The sequence below is a fragment of the Arvicanthis niloticus genome, unplaced genomic scaffold (assembly GCF_011762505.2).
Source record: "Arvicanthis niloticus isolate mArvNil1 unplaced genomic scaffold, mArvNil1.pat.X pat_scaffold_577_arrow_ctg1, whole genome shotgun sequence".
In the NCBI taxonomy this organism is placed as follows: Eukaryota; Metazoa; Chordata; class Mammalia; order Rodentia; family Muridae; genus Arvicanthis; species Arvicanthis niloticus.
This window is the reverse complement of record NW_023046201.1, coordinates 43,816-63,302: the sequence shown is the minus strand read 5'-3', so window position 1 is coordinate 63,302 and position 19,487 is coordinate 43,816. Positions and strand designations below refer to the sequence as shown.

At 45.2% G+C, this 19,487-nt stretch overlaps 1 protein-coding gene across 1 annotated transcript; it reads left to right on the top strand.

Annotated features, from left to right (window-relative positions):
- The first annotated feature begins 1,549 nt into the window (after positions 1-1,549).
- LOC117702218 (IQ motif and SEC7 domain-containing protein 2-like) lies at positions 1,550-19,147 on the top strand. The gene is given in 11 exon segments (XM_076706406.2): positions 1,550-1,615; positions 6,365-6,629; positions 6,632-6,693; positions 6,695-6,736; positions 6,738-6,767; positions 11,307-11,646; positions 11,649-12,201; positions 13,733-13,894; positions 14,377-14,499; positions 15,683-15,849; positions 18,944-19,147. Coding segments are annotated over 11 exon segments (1,989 nt in total). The 3' UTR covers positions 19,123-19,147.
- Positions 19,148-19,487: the final 340 nt, after the last annotated feature.

Sequence of the window (19,487 nt, the reverse complement as noted above, 5' to 3'; positions counted from 1 at the left end):
TAGACCTCAGCTGTTAGCTAACCCAGGCTGGATTTGGGATTGGACTTTATGTGGCACTGGATTGGAGAGCAAAAAGCCCTGCTCCTGTCACTCTCTCTGTTAGCTCCAATCTTCTTGCCCAGCTTTTACTTCTAGAACCTAAAGCCCTTGGTTCCATCTATACACCCTGACCCCTTTGTTTCATTATATCTCACTTCTAGTCCCTTCCCTTTCCAAAACTAAGTTGTCATGGGGATAGTTTTCAGCAACCTTGCTTTCCTCTTGCCCTCTCATCTTATGGTATCCATAGCAACAGTCTCCATTCATTTCCATGGCAACTGCATTCTGATTCCCATTCCCCCGGCTGAATTCCTAGCGCCGGGCAGTACCAATAAAGAGAAGGAGGGAGAAAAGACACCCCCCCCCCCCCAACTAAACAGGAGTAGCATCTGGGAAGGGTCTGTGCCCCACCCTCTGTCATGGGCAGACCAATCTCAAGTCTCTAGAAGACATCCTAACCTGCTTCCCCATCTTAGAGCCTTGGCTTACAAGATTGCTCTACTCTCATCTCGACTAGCTCCTCCTAGGCAAAGCACAGTCCATGAGCTTCCTCTCCCAGGAAGACTTCAAGACAGCAGGAGGGCTAGCACAGGCTTTGGGTCCGAATCCCTATCCTGCCAGTCGCTAGCTGTGACCTTTGTCATTCAGTTTTCCTCTTGGAGCTGTTTTCTTCCTCTGTAAGACAGGAATCTTAATTCTTTCCTTGTGTTTGCCATGCAGATTAAATAATGTGTGGAAAAATGCCTGACACAGGGTAGGTGCATAGTTAAGTGCCAGTTTATTTTTATTCTGCTCAGCACCCCCAAGCAGAAGGAATCTCTCTCCTTTACTCCCCCATCACTTCCTGTATTCCCCACCCCTGATAACTTTCCACTTTGTTCTGTGGTTATTTGTGTAGCATGGCTTATTCTCCCCCTCTACAAAGCATGCTCTCATTTCCCCCTAAAGAATAGTCCTGCAGGCAATGTGTGTTTGTGTCTACATGTATTCATGTCTACTTCTGTGTGACTATGAATGTGTATATTTGTTTCTAGACACAACTATTTGTTGGCCTTTGGATGTGTCTTGTGATATTATATTTGTCCATACGTGAGGTGGAAGGGGGTTCCATGTGATTGGCCTGTGTTTAAGGGCTCTGACATGAGAGGGGTTCCATACCTCCAGTCACAGATTCTTCAGCATCCCTTCAAGCAATCTCCTTGCTTTTGGCCAGTCTGTCCCATGGGATGCTGTGTTGCCACCTTACAATTCCTGAGACTGTTCTCTTTGCAATCAAAATGGGGCAAGTTCTCAAGAGAGGAATTACCAAGGAGTAGAGAGCCTGGAGCAGCACAGGGTTGTGGAGTAGGAGAGGTGCTGAAATATCATTAGGGGTGTAGTCTGAGCTCCGGGTTTGCAATTTGGCTTTCTTACTTAATAGCTATGTATGATCTTGAGTTACATTTACAATCAACTTTACCTCTCTTCACTATGGAGGGGGCTAACTTACAAGGAATTGCAAGGGGCAGAGATGACTCCAGAGCCCTACGGTAACATAACGGAGGGGCATGTATGTAAGGCAACATGTGCAAAGCAGGTAAGCAGGTGTGGAAAGGCACACCTGCTAAATGTTGACGTGTGAGCAGAAAGTAGTCAAGTTTAGGTGTGGTATAGGGTTCAGGCCAGGTAAGGAAGCTGAAAGCTGTTCTATTGATGATAATTTTGGTTATATCCTTCCTATGTTCATGTCAATCTGAGCAAAAGCCAAAGTCTTTAGGATAGGTTCAGTGTCCCTTGTATTAGTCTGCTTTTGTTGCTGTGATAAAACACAGACCACAAGCAACTTGAGGAGGAAAAGGTTTATTTCGTCATCAGGAATGTCAGAGTAGGAACTCAGGGCAGAAACCTGGAGGCAGAAACTGAAGCCAAGACCATGCATGCTGCTTATTGGCTTGCTCTGCCCACTTTGTGTGTACACCCCAGGGCACTTGCCCAGGGTGACACCATCCACAGTGGGCTAGGCCCTCCCACATCAGTTGGCAATCAAGAAAATGCCCACATACATGCCCACAAGCCAATCTGATGGAGACAAATCCTCAGTTGAAGTTCCCCGTTTCTAGGTGACGCTATCTTGTGTCAAGTTGACAAAAATTAACTAGTACAACTCTCATTACATGTCTAATCTTATTTCTCATTATTCTCTCTTGTTCACTAGGTTCTGGCTATATTGTCTTTTTATGATCCCTAAACATGTAGACATGTACTGATTCTACTCTCTCTCTAGCCTCAGACAGCTACACAGCTCACTCCCTCATTTCCACCAGGATTGTGCTTCTTTGTCATTCCCCACAACCAAGACTTTCCTGGACATCACATCTAAAATAGCAAATTTGGCTGGGTTTGTGGAATCAGTGGTAAGGAGCCTGTCTAGCCAGCATAATTTTCTGAATTCTATCCCTAGTCTGTCTCTGTCTCTCCCTGTCTCTGTCTCTCTCTCCTCTGTCTTTCTCTTTCACACACACACACACACATACACACACAGGCATGCACACACTGCACACAATTAAAAAAACAGTACCTTTCAACGTTATGCTTTTTTTTCTACCTTAACATTTATTTGAAATGACAGACCCCACCCCCTTCTCTCTCATCTGTTACCCTCTCTATAATATTACCTTCTTGAAGAAATAATTTGGTAGCTTTGATTTTTATTGTATTTCTGGTGCTTAGGGGCTGATACATGGAAAGTACTTGGTTGTTGTTTTATTGAGTGAATTATGGGGAGCTATGGCAGGGTTGGGTGAGGAAGGAAGATGGGCTGATTTGTGTGTTTTCAACAGTCTTCTCTATCCATTTGCAAATAAGCCTGAAGTTAATGGTATAAAATTTGAGTGAGAGTTTTATTAGAGCAACCACCAAGAACATCCACTGACTCTCTTACACCAGAATACCTACTGTGGTTTGATCTTGTCCCCACATCCTGTGCCAAACAGAGAGATTACCAAATTCTCTTCCTATGCTGGGATACTGAGAGTTGTGCACTCTTTGCCAAAGCTAATTTGTGCCCCCTCCCCCCCAAAAAAGAAGAAGTCACGTGTAAAGATAGGGGATCTGAGCAAGATCAATAGTCATTTCTGGCTGGTGGCAAGATTCACAGGACATCTCAGTAGGGGCATATACCCTGAATCTTAACAGAACTAGCATGTGACTATTTCTCAGGTTGCACTAACAGAAATAATGGGGATAGCATTGGGAGTAGAAGGTCTTATATGAGCAGTTTGGGAGGTAGTGGGCCTGAGGAACATTTGAGAGAAACAGAATCCTGGGTTGGGTGAATTAGAGTAAGGGGTTGCTTAATGATTGAGGGTGTGAACTCTGAAGTCACTCTGCCTGGAGTTGAATCCTGCTTGTATTGTTGGTAGCTAATGTCCCCCGGGCTTTGTTTTTCTATATAAAATGAAGACAAATAACAACCTTATAGCACTGTTGGAAAGAACAACCAAGTTTATTAAGTACAAAGTGGTAAGAATGGTACCTAAGTATTAAGTATTCTAGAAAACATTGCCTGCTGAACCTTGAGAGGTCTTCAATGCCAGAATGGTTGGAAATTGGACTAACTTGTAGACAAAGCTGTGGATGTTTTGTGGATAGAGGAGACAGTTGCTCAAAGCTGGGTTGAAATGTGTACTGGTAAGGGAGATGTTTGAGAGGTTGGTAAGCAGGATCCGGCCATCCTGAGGGAGACAAGAGTGTCTTTGGTGCTGGACTGGGCTGGGTCTAACCTGTAAAGGGTGGCCTCAGGGGCCTCTGAAGGTCCGAGGGAAAGGAAATCTAGGGTTGCAAAGCAGCCCTTCAGTCTCATTCTGACTAGTACATGGGAGGGTGGAGGATAGACAGTGAGTGAGTCTTCCCACCAGGGCAGAACCCCAGCTTTACTGCCCCTGACCTCCAGCACAGAGTGCAGACAGACCTCAGACAACACAGGCTCTTCTCGCCAGTAGGTAACCCCTTCCACCCACCCAACTTGCCCTTGCCTTGCCCCCTGGCCTTTCTCAATAGAGGTGGAGGAGTAGCCCCTTTAATCCTTTTACTAGCCAAGACCCCCCTCCCCCACCAGCCCTATATTACTTCCCTGATTTTTTTTTTTTAAAAAATCATTCTTTTAGCCCCAGCCACACCCATTCTCCCACAACCTCCTCCATGCCTCAGTCCTTCCTGGTTCACCCCACCTCTGTGCTTCTCAACATGCCCTGGAGCTCTGCTGCCACCTGGGTTCCCTGGCAGCCTGGTTGCCATGGTACTGTGGAGCAGGTCTGGCAGAACAACAGCTCTAGGTAACCCCAGCAGGCAAGACCTGGGACCCAGCTCCTGCCACCTTTCCGCTTGAGAGCCCCCTGCCCCTCCTCCCGGAGCTGAGCAGAGGAGGACATGAGGAGGAAAAAGGAAGCTTCCCCGCAGGGCAGCTCTTTACCTGTGAGGATGCTGAATGGGAGGCACTTCCCAATGTGGCCCAGCCTGTGCCTTCACCCTGCCCTCTCACCACCAGCAGCAGCAGCCGCAGCAGCAGCAGTAACAGCAGCAGTAACAACAGCAGCAGCAGCAGCAGCAGCCTGGGAACCCTGGGAACTGGCCAGGCCTGGACTCCAGGCTGCTAAGGGCAGGGGCAGGGCACAGGGGTAGGGCTGGGTGGGGGAGGGAGGACCTGGATGGGCAGGAATCACCAACTAGGGCTGGGATGGGGGCGATATGTCAAGGAAACTGGTCTGGGGTAGTTCTGGGACTAGGACTATAAGGGAAATCACTGCATGGGGTTATGAAATTAGCTGGGTGGAGAAGAGGTCTGGGAAAGAACAACTAGGCCATTAGGGAAGGAAGATTTGAGGCTGGAGCTGCTAGGTACAGGAGTGGGAGGAGGACTAGGGGTAAAGTTGTGACGGGACCAGATTGTGAGGGGTGGTGGTAGGACTGAGGACAAAACTGAGAAGACACCCTTGAGGGAACAGTGTCTCAAAAAGAGTTTATGGAGATGGGGGCTCTGACCTGACCTGACGGGAAGGGACTCAAAGGGAATGAAGGAAAACCAAGGGCACCTGAGTGAATGAACTGTGCAGGCAGTGAAGAGACAGACTGAAGGTCTCTTAAATGTTGGAGTCCCTAGGTTATCTGAGGAAAATGGGAGAAGATGGGGTTGGGGGCCAGGATTTAGTGTATTCACTGAGTTGGGCCTAGCAAGCCTCTCTCTCCTGTTGCCACATCCTGGCTCATTTTATCTCATCCCCACAGTGTGGAGGGTGATGCCCCAGGCAGTGACCTGACGCACAGCGGTTGATAGTCCTGGGAGCCAACCCCCCTACCGGCTGAGCCAACTGCCCCCCACCAGCAGCCACCATGGGGGGCCCCCCTGCTGGGGTGGGCCTTTCCTTGGGCTCAGAGAGCACGCCTCCAGCCGGCCAGTGTCGCCTTGAGGAAGCAGGAGGAGGAGGAGATAAAGCGCTCCAAGGCCCTGTCAGACAGCTATGAACTCTCCACAGACCTGCAGACAAGAAGGTGCAGAAGAGACGGCTCTGTTTAAAATGGGAGTGGGATACAGAGAGAGCCAAAGGAGGGAGGTTGGGGTGTGGCACTTGAGGGTTGGTATTCAGGGAGGGACAGTAAGGCTGGAACTGGAGAAGACAGGCTCCAGGGCCTTACCGTTGTACAGGACGATTCACACATTCACGGCACATGCACTGAGTCTCCTATTCACGCAGCAAACATCATTGAGCTCCTATAATGGGGTCGAGAAGATGAATGAGACCTGCACCCAGCCTTCAACAACATGCAATCTAAGGGGGGAGGCACACACACACATAAACTTGACACTTTCACAGTATGATGCAATACACTGTCTAGGGGTGTAAAAGAGAGAAAGGGGAGGGGAGGGGTGGAGGAGGGAGGGGAGGACATTATACAAGATTTAAGAAAAATAGGACTTGGAAGAGCGTTATCAACACATTAATTATGGCTATGCCTAGCTGTTTAGACTGTAGATGAATCGTCTGGTCACCCCCTCCCTTCTTTCTTCCTTCCTTCCTGCTTTTTCTCTTAACTCTGATTCTCTTCTTCCTTCAGCTTCCTCCTCTTTGTTTACTGTTCCCTTTCTTTCTTTTTTCTTTCTGTTTTGTTTTTTTCTAAGCTTTTTTCTGATTTTAAATATATATGTTTCCTTTTTTCCCTTGTGTACATCTAGAGATTATAAGTGAGAAAACCCTGGGCACAGAGCCTGTCCTGACTTCCAGCAATTAGTTAGGACTTGACGGGGATATGGTGAGGCCCTGGCAACTTTCTGAACTTGTTCCTCTGACAGGTGGAAATGCTGGAGAGGAAGTATGGGGGCTCCTTCCTGAGCCGCAGGGCTGCCAGGACCATCCAAACAGCCTTTCGCCAGTACCGTATGAATAAGAACTTTGAGCGGCTGCGCAGCTCAGCTTCCGAGAGCCGCATGTCCCGCCGCATCATCTTGTCCAACATGCGGATGCAGTTCTCCTTTGAGGAGTACGAGAAAGCACAGAACCCTGCATACTTCGAGGGCAAGCCTGCCTCATTGGATGAGGGTGCCATGGCTGGCGCCCGAGCCACCGGCTTGACCGGGGCCTCCCCTATGGAGGCTCCTGTGGTGGGGGCATCGATGGTGGTTGGAAGTTCCGTCACCACATCTGGAGAGTTTTCTAATGACATCCACAGAGCTCGAGGACTCCTTCTCCAAACAGGTCAGGAGCCCCGAAAGGGGCTTTTCTTCTCCATTCCTGGGCCCTGGCTGCTTCTACTGCTTTTTATCTATTTTTCCAAACTGCAAGAATTTGCGCTATTAAGTACTTAACAGCAACAAGTAGCAGTGATTTTGAATGGAGACTTGGAGAGTGGTGGGAGAGAGTTGTTAACACGAGAAAAAGTTACAGCTGAGTGTATACTTGTAATTGAAGCACTGGGGAGACTGAGGCAGGATCGGGAATACCTGTGTCAAAGAACACCAACCAACCAACCAACCAACCAGCCAACCAACTAACCAATAAAAACCCCAAAGACAGGGATGTAGCTCAGTAGTAGAGTACTTGCCTAACTTGTGCCACACTATGTGCTTCATTTCCAGCACTGTTAAAAAAAAAAAAGGTACATTGCTAAAACAAGCACGTTAGAACATGGGTGCATAGGGCCAGTAAGATGGGTCAGTGGGTGAAGACACTTGCTGCCACATTTGATGACCTAAGTTTGATCTCCAGAACCCACACTATGGAAGGAGAGAGAACAGATTCTTTATTTTAAATATTTTATTTTTATGTTTGTGTATCTGTGTGTGTGTGTGTGTGTGTGCGCCATGTGTGTACAGGTACCTGAGGAGGCCAGAAAAGGGTGTCAGGTCCCCTGGAGTTAGAGTTAAAGGCATCTGTAACACATTTGGCAAACTCAGGTCCTCTGCAAGAGCAGTGTATATTTTTAACTACGATGCCATCTCTCCAGTCCCCCAAAACTTATTTATAAAAAGATTTATTTATTGTATTTTATATGTTTGGGGTGTTTTACCTACGTGTATGTTTGTGTGCCACGGGCACACCTCATACCTGTTGCATTCAAAAGAGGGTGTGTGATTCCATGAAACTTTATGAATGCGGGTGCTGGGAAATGAGCTTGGGTCCTCTCTGCAAGAGTAACAAGTGCTCTTAGTTATTGTGCTGCTAGTTTTTACATCAGCTAGACACAGATAGAGTCATTTTAGAAGAGGAAACCTTAGTTGAGGAAAACGCCCATATTAGACTGGCCTGTGGGCAGTCTCCACTGATGAATGATGCTCAGCTCACTGTGGGTGGTGTCATCCATGGACTGGTAGTCCTAGGTGCTATAAAGAGAGCAGGCTGAGGCAACCATGCAAGCCAGTAAGCAGCACCCCTCCATGGCCTCTATATCAGCCTCCTGTCTCTAGGTCTCTGCCTTGAGTTTCTGACCTGTCTGACTTGCCTGGATGATGGACTAAAAGCTGAAGCTGAAGTAAAACCCTTTCCTCCACAAGTTGCTTCTGATCATGGTGTTTTATCACAGCAATAGAAACTCTAACTAAAACAGAAGTTAGTACAAGGTTCAGGGGATATTGCTGTGACAGGACCTTACCATGTTTGGGGGAGGATTGTGGAAGGACTTTGAAACTTTGGGCTAGAAAAGTAACTAAGGCAACAGCTGAGCCAACTCTCCAGCCCCAAGAAAATATTCTTGAAAGTTTACCTCTCACCTGCACATATGCACTGTGACATACAAGCACATATGCATGCATGCATATGCACATACACACACTCTAAATAAATGCAATAAAAATATGAATATATAGAACAAATAAGACAAAAAGTCATTACTTTGTGAAACTTGATATATATCAAATAGAGGCTTTACTAACATAATGAGCACCTGCTGGGTGCCAGGTACTCTGTATGCTTCACAATAGACCTGTGACATAGAGATTCTTTTCCCTGTTTTATAAAGGACTGAGGCTGAAGCATGTGCTCTGGTCCATATTCTTAAGGCTCTCCCAGTCTGGTAGACAGTAGAAGCATATAGGTAGGTGCATGGTCATCTCCTAAAATAGAATGTGCTCAGAACCAGAAGGGATTCTGGGAAGACCAGACCAGTTTCTTGGAGAAAATAGCATTGTAAGTAGGCCTTACGGGACTGGAAAGATGTCACTAGTTAGAGATGTTGAAAAAGTGCATTGTTTGTCCAGGCACTGTGATTGCATCCGCTAAAACATGGAATGATGGGAATGGACATGGCAGTGAGTGGTCATTCTAAACTGGGGAGATTTCAACATGGCTCCCCGTGTGAAAACCCTAGTTGTGCATTTCCCAGCTGTATGATCTCAGGCAAATGGTCTCACCTTTTGATCAGTAAAACAGAGGTAGAGCTTTCTTTTTAGTGCTGTTTTAGGGCTGTTGTGGAGATGCCTTTCAACTAGGTAACATATACGAAAGTACCTGGTATGTGGTAACTGCTAGTTAGGTTTTTTTCCTCCTAAAGCTAAGGAGGTACTTGGTAAAAATTGTTGAATGAATGAAGTTTTATAAAAGAAGAAATCGCTGTGGTCTGTTATCTGACCCTATCATTGGTCTACCCTTGCTTCTCTGAGGCTAGTAAATTGGAGGAAGGAAAGAAGTAAGGAAGGGAAGGTCTGCATCATCCATCCATCCGTCCATGTGATAATTAAGCATCTTTTCTATGTCAAGCAGTAGCTGATCTAAAATAGAAACTGGGCTCGCACCTATCCCTCAAGGGAAGGATAGAGAACAGGAAAATACCATCTGATGGAAAGAGAGAAGAACCAGGCCTGATTGCTATCTAAGTCAGATTGGGGGAAAATGTATTAGACCTATTACTGTGCAGCAAACAACCTCCCAAAATTTAGTAATTTAAATCTGACTTTAGGGGTCAGAGTACGAATCAAAGAGACTCAGTGAGATGGCTCAGAGGGTAAAGGTGTTTGGTGTGCAAGCCTGGAGACCTGAATTCAATCCCAGGAACCTATGGAAAGGTGGAAAGAGGAAGAAGTGCCACAAAGTTGTCCTCTGACTCTACAAACATGCTGTGGCTTCTGTACCTACACCCACACATCATGTACTCACACATACAGTCATAACAGACTTTAAAACAAATAAAGAACCTGAGATTAGAACTGAGCTTGAACAACAAATGGTCTCTTTTCTTTATTTTTCTTCTGAACAGAGGAGCATTGTGTAGCCCAGGCTGGCCTTAGCCTCTGGAGTACTATAATTACAAGTGTGTCACCACACACAACAACAAACATTTATTATCTTATACACTTTCTGAGGGCCAGGAAGCTGTGAGGGGTGTGGCTGAATGATTCTTTTTCCAGGTCTCCCGGGATGCTGCTGTTAAGCTGTGTAGGACCCAATCTCAGAAGATTGGACTGGGGCTGGCAGGTCTGCTTCTGTGCTCAATTTCCTCCTTTGTTGGCAGTCCCTTTCAGGACTGTTCACAGTGTGGCTTCCGTTCGATGAGGAGTCTGAAAGAATACAAGTCAAAGAGCATGCAAGACAGAATTTGCAGTACTTGCCAGTGTCATTTCAGAATGATATGCCTTCACTATCTACCATGTGTTGTGAGCCACACAGACCAACTTTAATACAGTATGATATCTAAGATTATGAATACCAGGAGGTAAAGATCACTGGGGCCAGTTTGGAAGCTGAGTACACCTGGAGACAGAGTTACTAGGTGTTCATTTTCTCAAGAGTAAATATTACGGATTTCCTAAGAGAGTTTCACACAGAGAGCTCTGGGAGGAAGCTGAGATTTGGGGTTTTCCCTGGATGGGAACTGAGCCTATAGGACAGAGGTAAGAGTGTGGCTTGAATCAGGGAGAAGGGAGCATTTGATATAGAGATGAGGATACTGGAGTGCCCAAGAAGGCATTTTGTCAATGTTAGTCCTAGCTTCTGTGAACTCACAGTGACTCCCCTGGGAGTTATTTATAAACTAGTAAGAACCTATGGGATTCTTTGCAACCTTTAAAAAAAATAAAGTTTAAAATAAGGGACTGACTGGACCACACCCAATGAACTCAATGGTATTTTTGTAGCCGTTTTATCTCATACTGCTTTGTTTAGACTTTTTTTTTTTTTGTCTTACTGGTCTTTTGCTTGTGTATTATGGTTTCCAATTTTTGTTTTTTATGGGTTTTAATTAAATGTCTGTCTGTGTTTCTTGTGCTTTTTTTTTTTTGTCCTTTTTAAAAATTATTTTTCTAGTTTGTCTGTTTTCTAAAGAGAGAAAGAAGGCATGGAGGTTGGGTGGGTAGGGAGGATCTGGGAGGAGTTGGGGGAAACTATGACCCGAATATATTGTATGAAAAAAATTATTTTCAATAAAAATGTGTGTGTGTGTGTGTATAAAAGAAACAATAAGGGGCTGAAAAGATGGCAGACCTGGGTTGGTTCCCAGCACCCACATGGTGGCTCATGACCCTCTGTGACTCCAGTTCCAGGGGGTTTGATGGCCTCCACTAGCACCACACACACATGTGATTGATACACAGACATATGCAGGCAAAACATTCATACACATGCACACGTTAAATAAGTATGTATTTTAAACATTTAAAATAAAGAACCTATGGCAAAGGATCTGCTTTCTTGGCTGACCCACCAGGAAGCTTTCCCTGCCTTCCCTTCCCTTCTTCTCACCTTTTGATCCTTGTACCATTCCTCTCTTTATGATTCCTTTCTCTTTTAACCTTTCACTGTGTACAGGTAAAGTCTCTGGCTGAATCCATTGATGAGGCCCTGAACTGCCACCCATCAGGGTCTATGTCTGAGGAGCCAGGGTCAGCCCAACTGGAGAAGCGAGAATCAAAGGAACAGCAAGAAGACAGCTCTGCCACATCCTTCAGTGATCTCCCCCTCTACTTGGATGACCCAGTTCCTCCTCCATCACCTGAGCGACTGCCCAGCACAGAGCCCCCACCCCAAGGCCGCCCTGAGTTCTGGGCACCAGCTCCCCTCCCACCAGTTCCTCCACCAATGCCACCAGGGACCCGGGAAGATGGTAGCCGTGAGGAAGGCACTCGAAGGGGTCCTGGGTGCTTGGAGTGCCGGATTTCCGGCTCCGGGCTGCACACCTCCCCCTCCTCACCATTGAGCCTCCCAGTGACAGTTCTGTAGACCTGAGTGACCGCTCAGATCGCGGCTCTGTCCACCGCCAGCTGGTGTATGAGGCTGATGGCTGCAGCCCCCATGGGACCCTGAAGCACAAGGGGCCACCAGGCAGGGCCCCAATCCCACACCGCCATTACCCTGCCCCTGAGGGTCCAGCTCCAGCCCCACCAGGGCCTCTGCCACCAGCCCCCAATAGTGGTACTGGGCCCAGTGGTGTGGCTGGAGGTCGGAGGTTGGGGAAGTGTGAGGCAGCAGGTGAGAACTCTGATGGTGGAGACAATGAAAGCCTTGAGAGCTCCAGCAACTCTAATGAGACCATCAACTGCAGCTCTGGCTCCTCCTCTCGGGATAGCCTGAGGGAACCTCCAGCTACTGGCCTGTGCAAGCAGACTTACCAGCGGGAGACAAGGCACAGCTGGGACTCGCCAGCCTTCAACAATGATGTGGTACAAAGGCGGCATTACAGAATTGGCCTCAACCTCTTCAATAAGTATGTGCTCTCGGTTCTAGCTTTCTTGCCTCTCTCCACCCTGCATGGGCACCTTGTTTTAGAGGCTAGCTCCAAGCAGTGACCTTGGTTTCTGCCATCCTGGCATTTGATGAATGGTATTTCTTCCCAGATGTCCGGGGATGAGAAGGGCAGCAGAAGGTGGATGTAGTAACTTACACTTGTAAATCTTAGCACTCTGTAGGCTTGAGTGAAAGGGATTGCCACAAGATAGAAGATAGCCTGGGCTCTGTCGTGACAAGCAGGCCAGCCTAGGATATAAAGTAAGACCCTGTCTCAAAAGATAGCTAACCAAAGTAAGAAACAAAGAAGAATAAAAAAAACTCAGAGTAACAGAATAGAGAGACTCCTGAGTTCAGGTCCTAGTGCTTTTAGTACCTGTTTGTGTGATTTTGAGCAAGATGTTTTCCCCAAATGGCCTTTGGGCATTGTCCTCCCTATTCCCCCTTTTTTAGAGAGGGGGGCACTCTGGACAATAATGAACCCTAGACCAGGACCCCTAGTCTGCCTTTGCTCACTCGTTGTCTAGTCTAAGATAATGTGTGTTCCTTCTTTGGGCTTCAGATTTTTCATCTTTCCGTAAGTAGGGTTGTGTATTTGGTGGCAGGCTTGTGTGACTAACGGTGACTAAGCTCCTTCTAAGTGCCTGGTTCTGTGCCAGGTGCTTAGGAATGGGGATGAGAGTGTGGCATTTGATTAGAAAATAATTAGAAAACATAAGTTGCAATTGGAAAACATTAGATAGAATGGAAGGCATTTGATGTAAGACTTCACATCTTTTTAGTCTGTTAAACACTGCCACCTACATTTAACTTTCGCAATAACTTCAGTGAAATTCATAGTAATATTCTTATTTGAGAGATAAAGAACTGAGACCCGGAGAAGTAAAAGTTGCCCAAAGCCATGCAGTTAGAAAGTGATTGCTCAGAAACCGAAAGAACATCGAAGTCCAAACTTGCAAATTTAGTTTTATGGAGGCCTTTCTAAGACTGCATATGGGACAAGTCCAACCAAGAGGTTTTTGGCCCCACTCTCCAAAAACATTGGAAGTGTCTTGTCTGTGGAAACAGTCACAGAGGCTGGGTATGATGTAGGACATAGAACAAAGTAACCTCTTTACTTCTTCCCTGTCCTGAGGGTCTGTGACTCAGGGAAGCAGTCTTGGTCTAGAACTCAGGCCCCCTCTACAAGACTGATTTGCTGGGCCTATGATAATTCCTGCAGAGAACATCCTCTTTTTTTTTTTTTCTTTTTTTTTTTTCTAACTGTGGTATGCCTCAGGTAAAAGAGGAAATTAGTGTAAGGATACCTTGGAATTGCGAAACTCTGAAATGGGAAAGTAGTTTCTTCTTGTGCTGCAATGTTTTCATCTGTACCCTGAAGGAATTGACCACATGATCTATCCTTGGCTCTCTGAAGCCCTGGTTAATCCAACTCTGAATCAGTTTTAGAAATAGGACCAGGTACAGTTCTAGAGGAACAACTATATTATCTACCTTCTCTCTCTCTGCAGGAAGCCAGAGAAAGGTATCCAGTATTTGATCGAGCGAGGCTTCCTGTCAGACACTCCTGTGGGAGTGGCTCACTTCATCCTGGAGCGGAAAGGCCTGAGCCGGCAGATGATAGGGGAATTCCTGGGGAACCGGCAGAAGCAGTTCAACAGAGATGTGTTGGAGTGAGGACCCCAGCATGGGGCAGGCGGGCCAGGGATTCCTGGAAAAAGAAAGGCAGGAGGGAGGAGGAAAGGGGCAGTCTGTCTTTTTTTGCTCAGATAAACTTTCAAAACAATATGAATAGATTTTCCTGTTCCCATACCCCTCTGCTCCAAAAGGCTCTTATTTCTTTTCACCCTATTCCTAAACTCTCCTAAGGGTGGTTCTGGACAGGGCCATGCTCAGCTAATAGTTTGCTTTGGGCCTCCGTTTCCCATCACTAAAATGAATAGATTAAGGGAAAGCACTCGTAGTGAGCACGTGCCTTCGATTTTCTTGAGTTTCAAACATTCTGTCCTCAGGTGTGATACTTGTTGTGGTTGTAGGTCCAAATTGTGGGAGTCTGTCAGTGGGAGTTTTGGGCTGCTTATGCAAGTGGGTGAGTCGGTGGTTTGTGTAGAGAAATGAAGACTGCCACCACCCACCCTGCTTCTTTACTCTTCAGCTGTGTGGTGGATGAGATGGACTTCTCCTCTATGGATTTGGACGATGCACTCAGGAAGTTCCAATCCCATATCCGAGTTCAGGGTGAGGCCCAGAAAGTGGAGCGACTCATTGAAGCTTTCAGGTGTGCCTGCTTCCCACTCCTGAAGCTTCCCCTTTCTACCATGGGGCCCTATTTCCACAAGACAATACTCTCTGAGCATTATAATTTTCTCGTCATAAAACAGAAACAAAGGTCTGGTTTGGTGAGGAAAAGGCAGGTAGATCTCTGAGTTCAAGGCCAGCCTGGTCTACATAGTGAGTTCTAGGACAGCCTGGAGTGTATACTGAGAGACCCTGTCTCAAAAAAAAAAACAAAAACAAAAACAAAAAACCCAACCAAACAAACAAAAATTCAGAAATGATAAATCCCATCTTAAGAGGCAATTTGTAAGGTTCAGAGTCAGTGAATATGAAGTACTAGCTCTAGCATCTGAGATATAGGCATAGTAATAAGTGATAAGATCAGCAATAAATGATAGCAGTCATGAATCTGGGTGTGTAAGTCAGTGACAGAGCATTTGCCAATTGTTATCACTATGAGTCTCTCGTTTCTGTGCCCAGTACTGAAGGGAAAAAAAGACTACCATTCTGTGAGGTAGATCCTTCTACTGGTATTTTCATTTTGTAGGTGACAAATCTAAAATTCAGGGGCATTAGAGTAAGTTAGCTGAACCAGGGTTTAAACTTGAGTGTATCTAACTCCATATTATCTATGCTTAGCTCTAAATGCTTTGAAGATCAGACAGAGCTGGGGCTGACTCTTGCTCTACCCCTTTGGAGCTTTTGTCGGGAGAGGTGGAGGAAGATTTGCTTTGAGGCCACATGATTGCTTTTTTTCATCCCGGCTTTACCATTCACCAGCTCTATTGCCTGGGCAAGTTACCTTACCACTTCAAGCCTTCATTATTTCCTGTGTAAAATAGGACAGCTTGGGAGTTGGAGGTGTAGTTCAGTGGTAGAGCATATGCTTAGCATGCTCAAGGCCCAAGGCTTAATCCTCAGGACTACAGGCAGAAAGAAACGAGGAAATAGCATCCATGTAGTACTGTGATAAATTGCATAAGACAATGTACATAAATCTCCTGGAAAAGTTCCAAGAAGGTAGTGGTTATGATTTTTCATGATGATGCCTTTTCAAATGAAAAGGACAGACTCCAAATGCTTAGGGAGTGTTTCTTGAAGGAAAGGGTTTGTGATGGCAACCTGGGTGGGTAGGTGGAAATTGCTGGCACCTAAGTCTGGACTTAACCCTTCTTGTCTCACAGCCAGCGGTACTGTGTCTGTAACCCTGCCCTCGTTCGCCAGTTCCGGAACCCAGACACCATCTTCATCCTTGCTTTTGCCATCATCCTCCTCAATACCGATATGTATAGCCCCAGTGTCAAGGCTGAGCGCAAGATGAAGCTGGATGACTTCATTAAGAACCTGAGAGGTGACCAGAATTTCCCATCTATTTTTCTTGCACATAATCTGAGAAAAGGAAAGAGGGTAGAGATGGAAGTGGGGTGAGAGAGATCCCAGATGTCCTTATAAATTAGCCTTTTTCTATGTCACTTTATCTCATGGCTGGACTTCCCCAGGGCATTCACTTATTAATTCACTCAAATTTATCAAAGTTATTTGCCAGGCTGTGTGGTAAACTCAGCAGTTGAATGCTTACCTAGCATGTGCAAGGGCTCTGAGTTTGATTTCCAGTGCTGTAAAGAAAAACATTTGTCTGTCTGTGTACTCACCCCCAGATCAACTATTTACTAAGAATTGACTCAGGCCTATAGAATATGACTCTGAAAAAAAAAAAAAAAAAAAAAGACTATGACTCTTGCTCACAAAACAGCCTAGCTCTTAAACTGCTTGACTCACTCAATTATTCCTTCATCTATTCCTTGTTATCTCTCTCCTTGTCTTCCCTACTTATACCTACAAAGACTCATTTGATTACTTTAGATACCCTTTTCTCCATTTGTTTATTCATTTAGCCAACCAAACCACCCAGCCAGTGGACACTTACTGGATGCTTAATGTATACCAAGTAAAATGAGTACAAAGGACAATGGAGGGGAGGCTGCTATAGTCTTTTTCTGAGAGCTCTTCCAGCTTGCTAGAGAGATTGAAATGTAGTACCTAGATAACCAAGGTAAGACAGAAAGCAAACAGCGATGTCAAAGGGGGCAAAAGACAACTAGAGCAATCACCTCCTACAGACTTCCTGGAGGGCTTGTTCTTTATGGTGAGCCTTAAAGGTGACAGACTGAAAATTGAGGAGGACTCACTTAGCAGAAAGAACAACAAAGGCTCAGGGGGAAGAAAATGTGAAGTTCTTAAGAGAAACAACTGAGATAGGATAGTCGAACACTTGGGAAGGTCAGATGGATCCACTATCTGAGATCCTCCTGTGCCAGATAAATGGTGTCACTCTGATCTTTTCTCTTGGTTTATTGTGTTGATGTCAAGGCCCTAGCTCTCACCAAAAAGCAGCCTACTTAAAGTGACACAGATATTGCGATTATTTCAAAAGCAAGAAAGAGGGAAACTAGAGATGGGGCAAACAAGACAAAGTTGTTGACTGTCATAAACACGTAGTTGAAGGCTTTAAGCTGTCTGGCAGCTAAGGTGATAAAGGCAGCAGGGAGAAGAATGGACCTTTAGCACCTGTCCAGGGGAAAAGTATAGTAATTCTGAAGGAGAAGTCATTTTTTGTTCCCTAGCAGAAGCCTTAAAAAGAAGAGGGAGAAATTTCATTCAGCACACAGTCAAGAGTGGAGAAAAGATGGTAGACTTAAGATGGGAAATTAGATCAAAGGGCAGCCAGAGCTATTTCCTGTAATCTTGCCATCATTCATTCATCCATATATATATGCTCACCAAATATACAGTCAGTCTTCCATATCTCTGAGGTCTGCATCCATGAATTCAACCAACTGTAGATTGAAAAGTTCTGGAAAAACCAACAACGACCTGGGTCTGTACTGAACATGTACAACCATTTTTTCTTGTTATTATTCCCTAAATAATATAGTAAAACCATTGTTTACATGCATTAACATTGAAGTAGGTTATTGTAAGTAATATAGAGATGAGTTAAAGTAACAGATGTTATGTAGGCTATATGAAAATACTCCCCCAGTTTTTGAGACCAACACCTTACCACTTGGCAACAATACTTGACTATACAACTTTATATGTGAGACAGGAGCATCTTTGGATTTGGGTATTGATAGAAGATCTTGGAACCAATCTCTCATGGAATATGGAGGAATGTGTGTTTGTTTGTTTTCAAGATAGGGGCTATTCTAGAACTTGCTCTGTAGACCAACTCAGAGATCTGTCTGCCTCTGCCTCCCGAGTGCTGGGACTAAGGCATCTGGCAATTTCATTTTATTAATCTGACTTGGAGAGATGATTGTGTGTGCGTGTGTGTGTGTGTGTGTGCATGTATGCATGCGTGTACACATATGACTATGTATTTCCTTCAGTTATTGAATAAATAAGCAAACAAACAAATGAAAGTAATACATGTTTATTTTAGGAATGAGGAACATGGGGGCTATCACGAGGTCCTGAGTTTAATGCTCAGCAGTGCCCAAAATTATTTTTCATTACATCTATTTTATTTGTGTGGTGTATTTGTACATGCTATAGATGTGGACATACACATGCCATAATTGTTCATGTGGAGGTCAGAAGACAACTTGCAAGAAGTGGTTCTCTTCTTCCACCAAATAGATTCTAGGGATGGAACTCAAGCTGTCAGACTTGGCAGCAGGCAACCTTACCTGCTCAGTCATCTCTCTGGCTTTCACTTAACTTGCTTTTGTTTTTTGTTTTTGAGACAGGGTTTCTCTGTATAGCCCTGGCTGTCCTGGAACTCACTCTGTAGACCAGTCTGGCCTTGAACTCAGAAATCCACCTGCCTCTTGCCTCCCAAATGCTGGGATTTAAAGGCGTGCGCCACCACTGCCTGGCCACTTAACTTGCTATAAGAATTTTCTCACACTATTGAAATATTTTGGTAAAACATCACGTTATAGATAAACTATCCTTTACTTAACTATTCCTCTACTGTTAGAAATTAAGCTGTTTCAGAATTTCTCCATAAATACTACTTGGTGAACATTCTTCCACATCAATTTCACAAATATTTCTGAATAATCCCTTAGGATATATGTTTTGGAAAGGAGTTGATGGGATTGAATATTTACAGTCTTGCTAGATTCATTTCTGAAACCACGACATCAGTAGACATGCCAACCCACCCAGACTCTTAATAACTCTGTATATCATTTGAAAGTACTATTCCCAGTTAAGAGGGGCAAAAAGGAAGATAAAAAGTAGTACCTGGGTGCCTTAATTACAGTGTGTTACAAGTCATTTAGACAAAATCCCTACCCTACAAAAAAAGCGATTGGCTGTTTTGTTGAAAAGCACGTCTTATCCCTATGCCTGGATGTGGGGTATTATAGAGAACCCCACTACTGCCTACCCTCTATATTGATGGGACATATTCCTTTGTTATACTTTCCATGTAGGAGTTGACAATGGTGAAGACATCCCCCGTGACCTCCTGGTAGGCATCTACCAGCGCATCCAAGGTCGAGAACTGAGGACCAACGATGACCATGTGTCCCAGGTGCAGGCTGTGGAGCGCATGATTGTTGGCAAGAAACCGGTAAGTGACTTCAGGGTAGGAGGCATCATTGTGTGGTAAGTTACTGCGGCTCCCCCCACCCCTACCCCACCCCCAACCCCCAGATTCCCTTTACCTGTAAAATAAAGTGGGAAATATGATATTCCTTAGGAATCTATGGTACAGATTATGGGAGCTTCTTTATATAAGTGCATTTAGTATATTGCAAAGTCCATCACAGGTGCAGTATGAATATTTTCTTTTTATCTATGTAAAGATAGCCAAGTAAAGAAGGTAAGCTATAGTGGCTGAAAAGGAGATTAGTATTGCCAGCAAACAATTTTATGAATTCCTTACCACTGATCGGATCCAGAGACAGCTTTGAATCAGACTAATCTCTGTCTTTATGGGGCACTCAAGATTAGTGAGGTTCCAGACAAAGACAC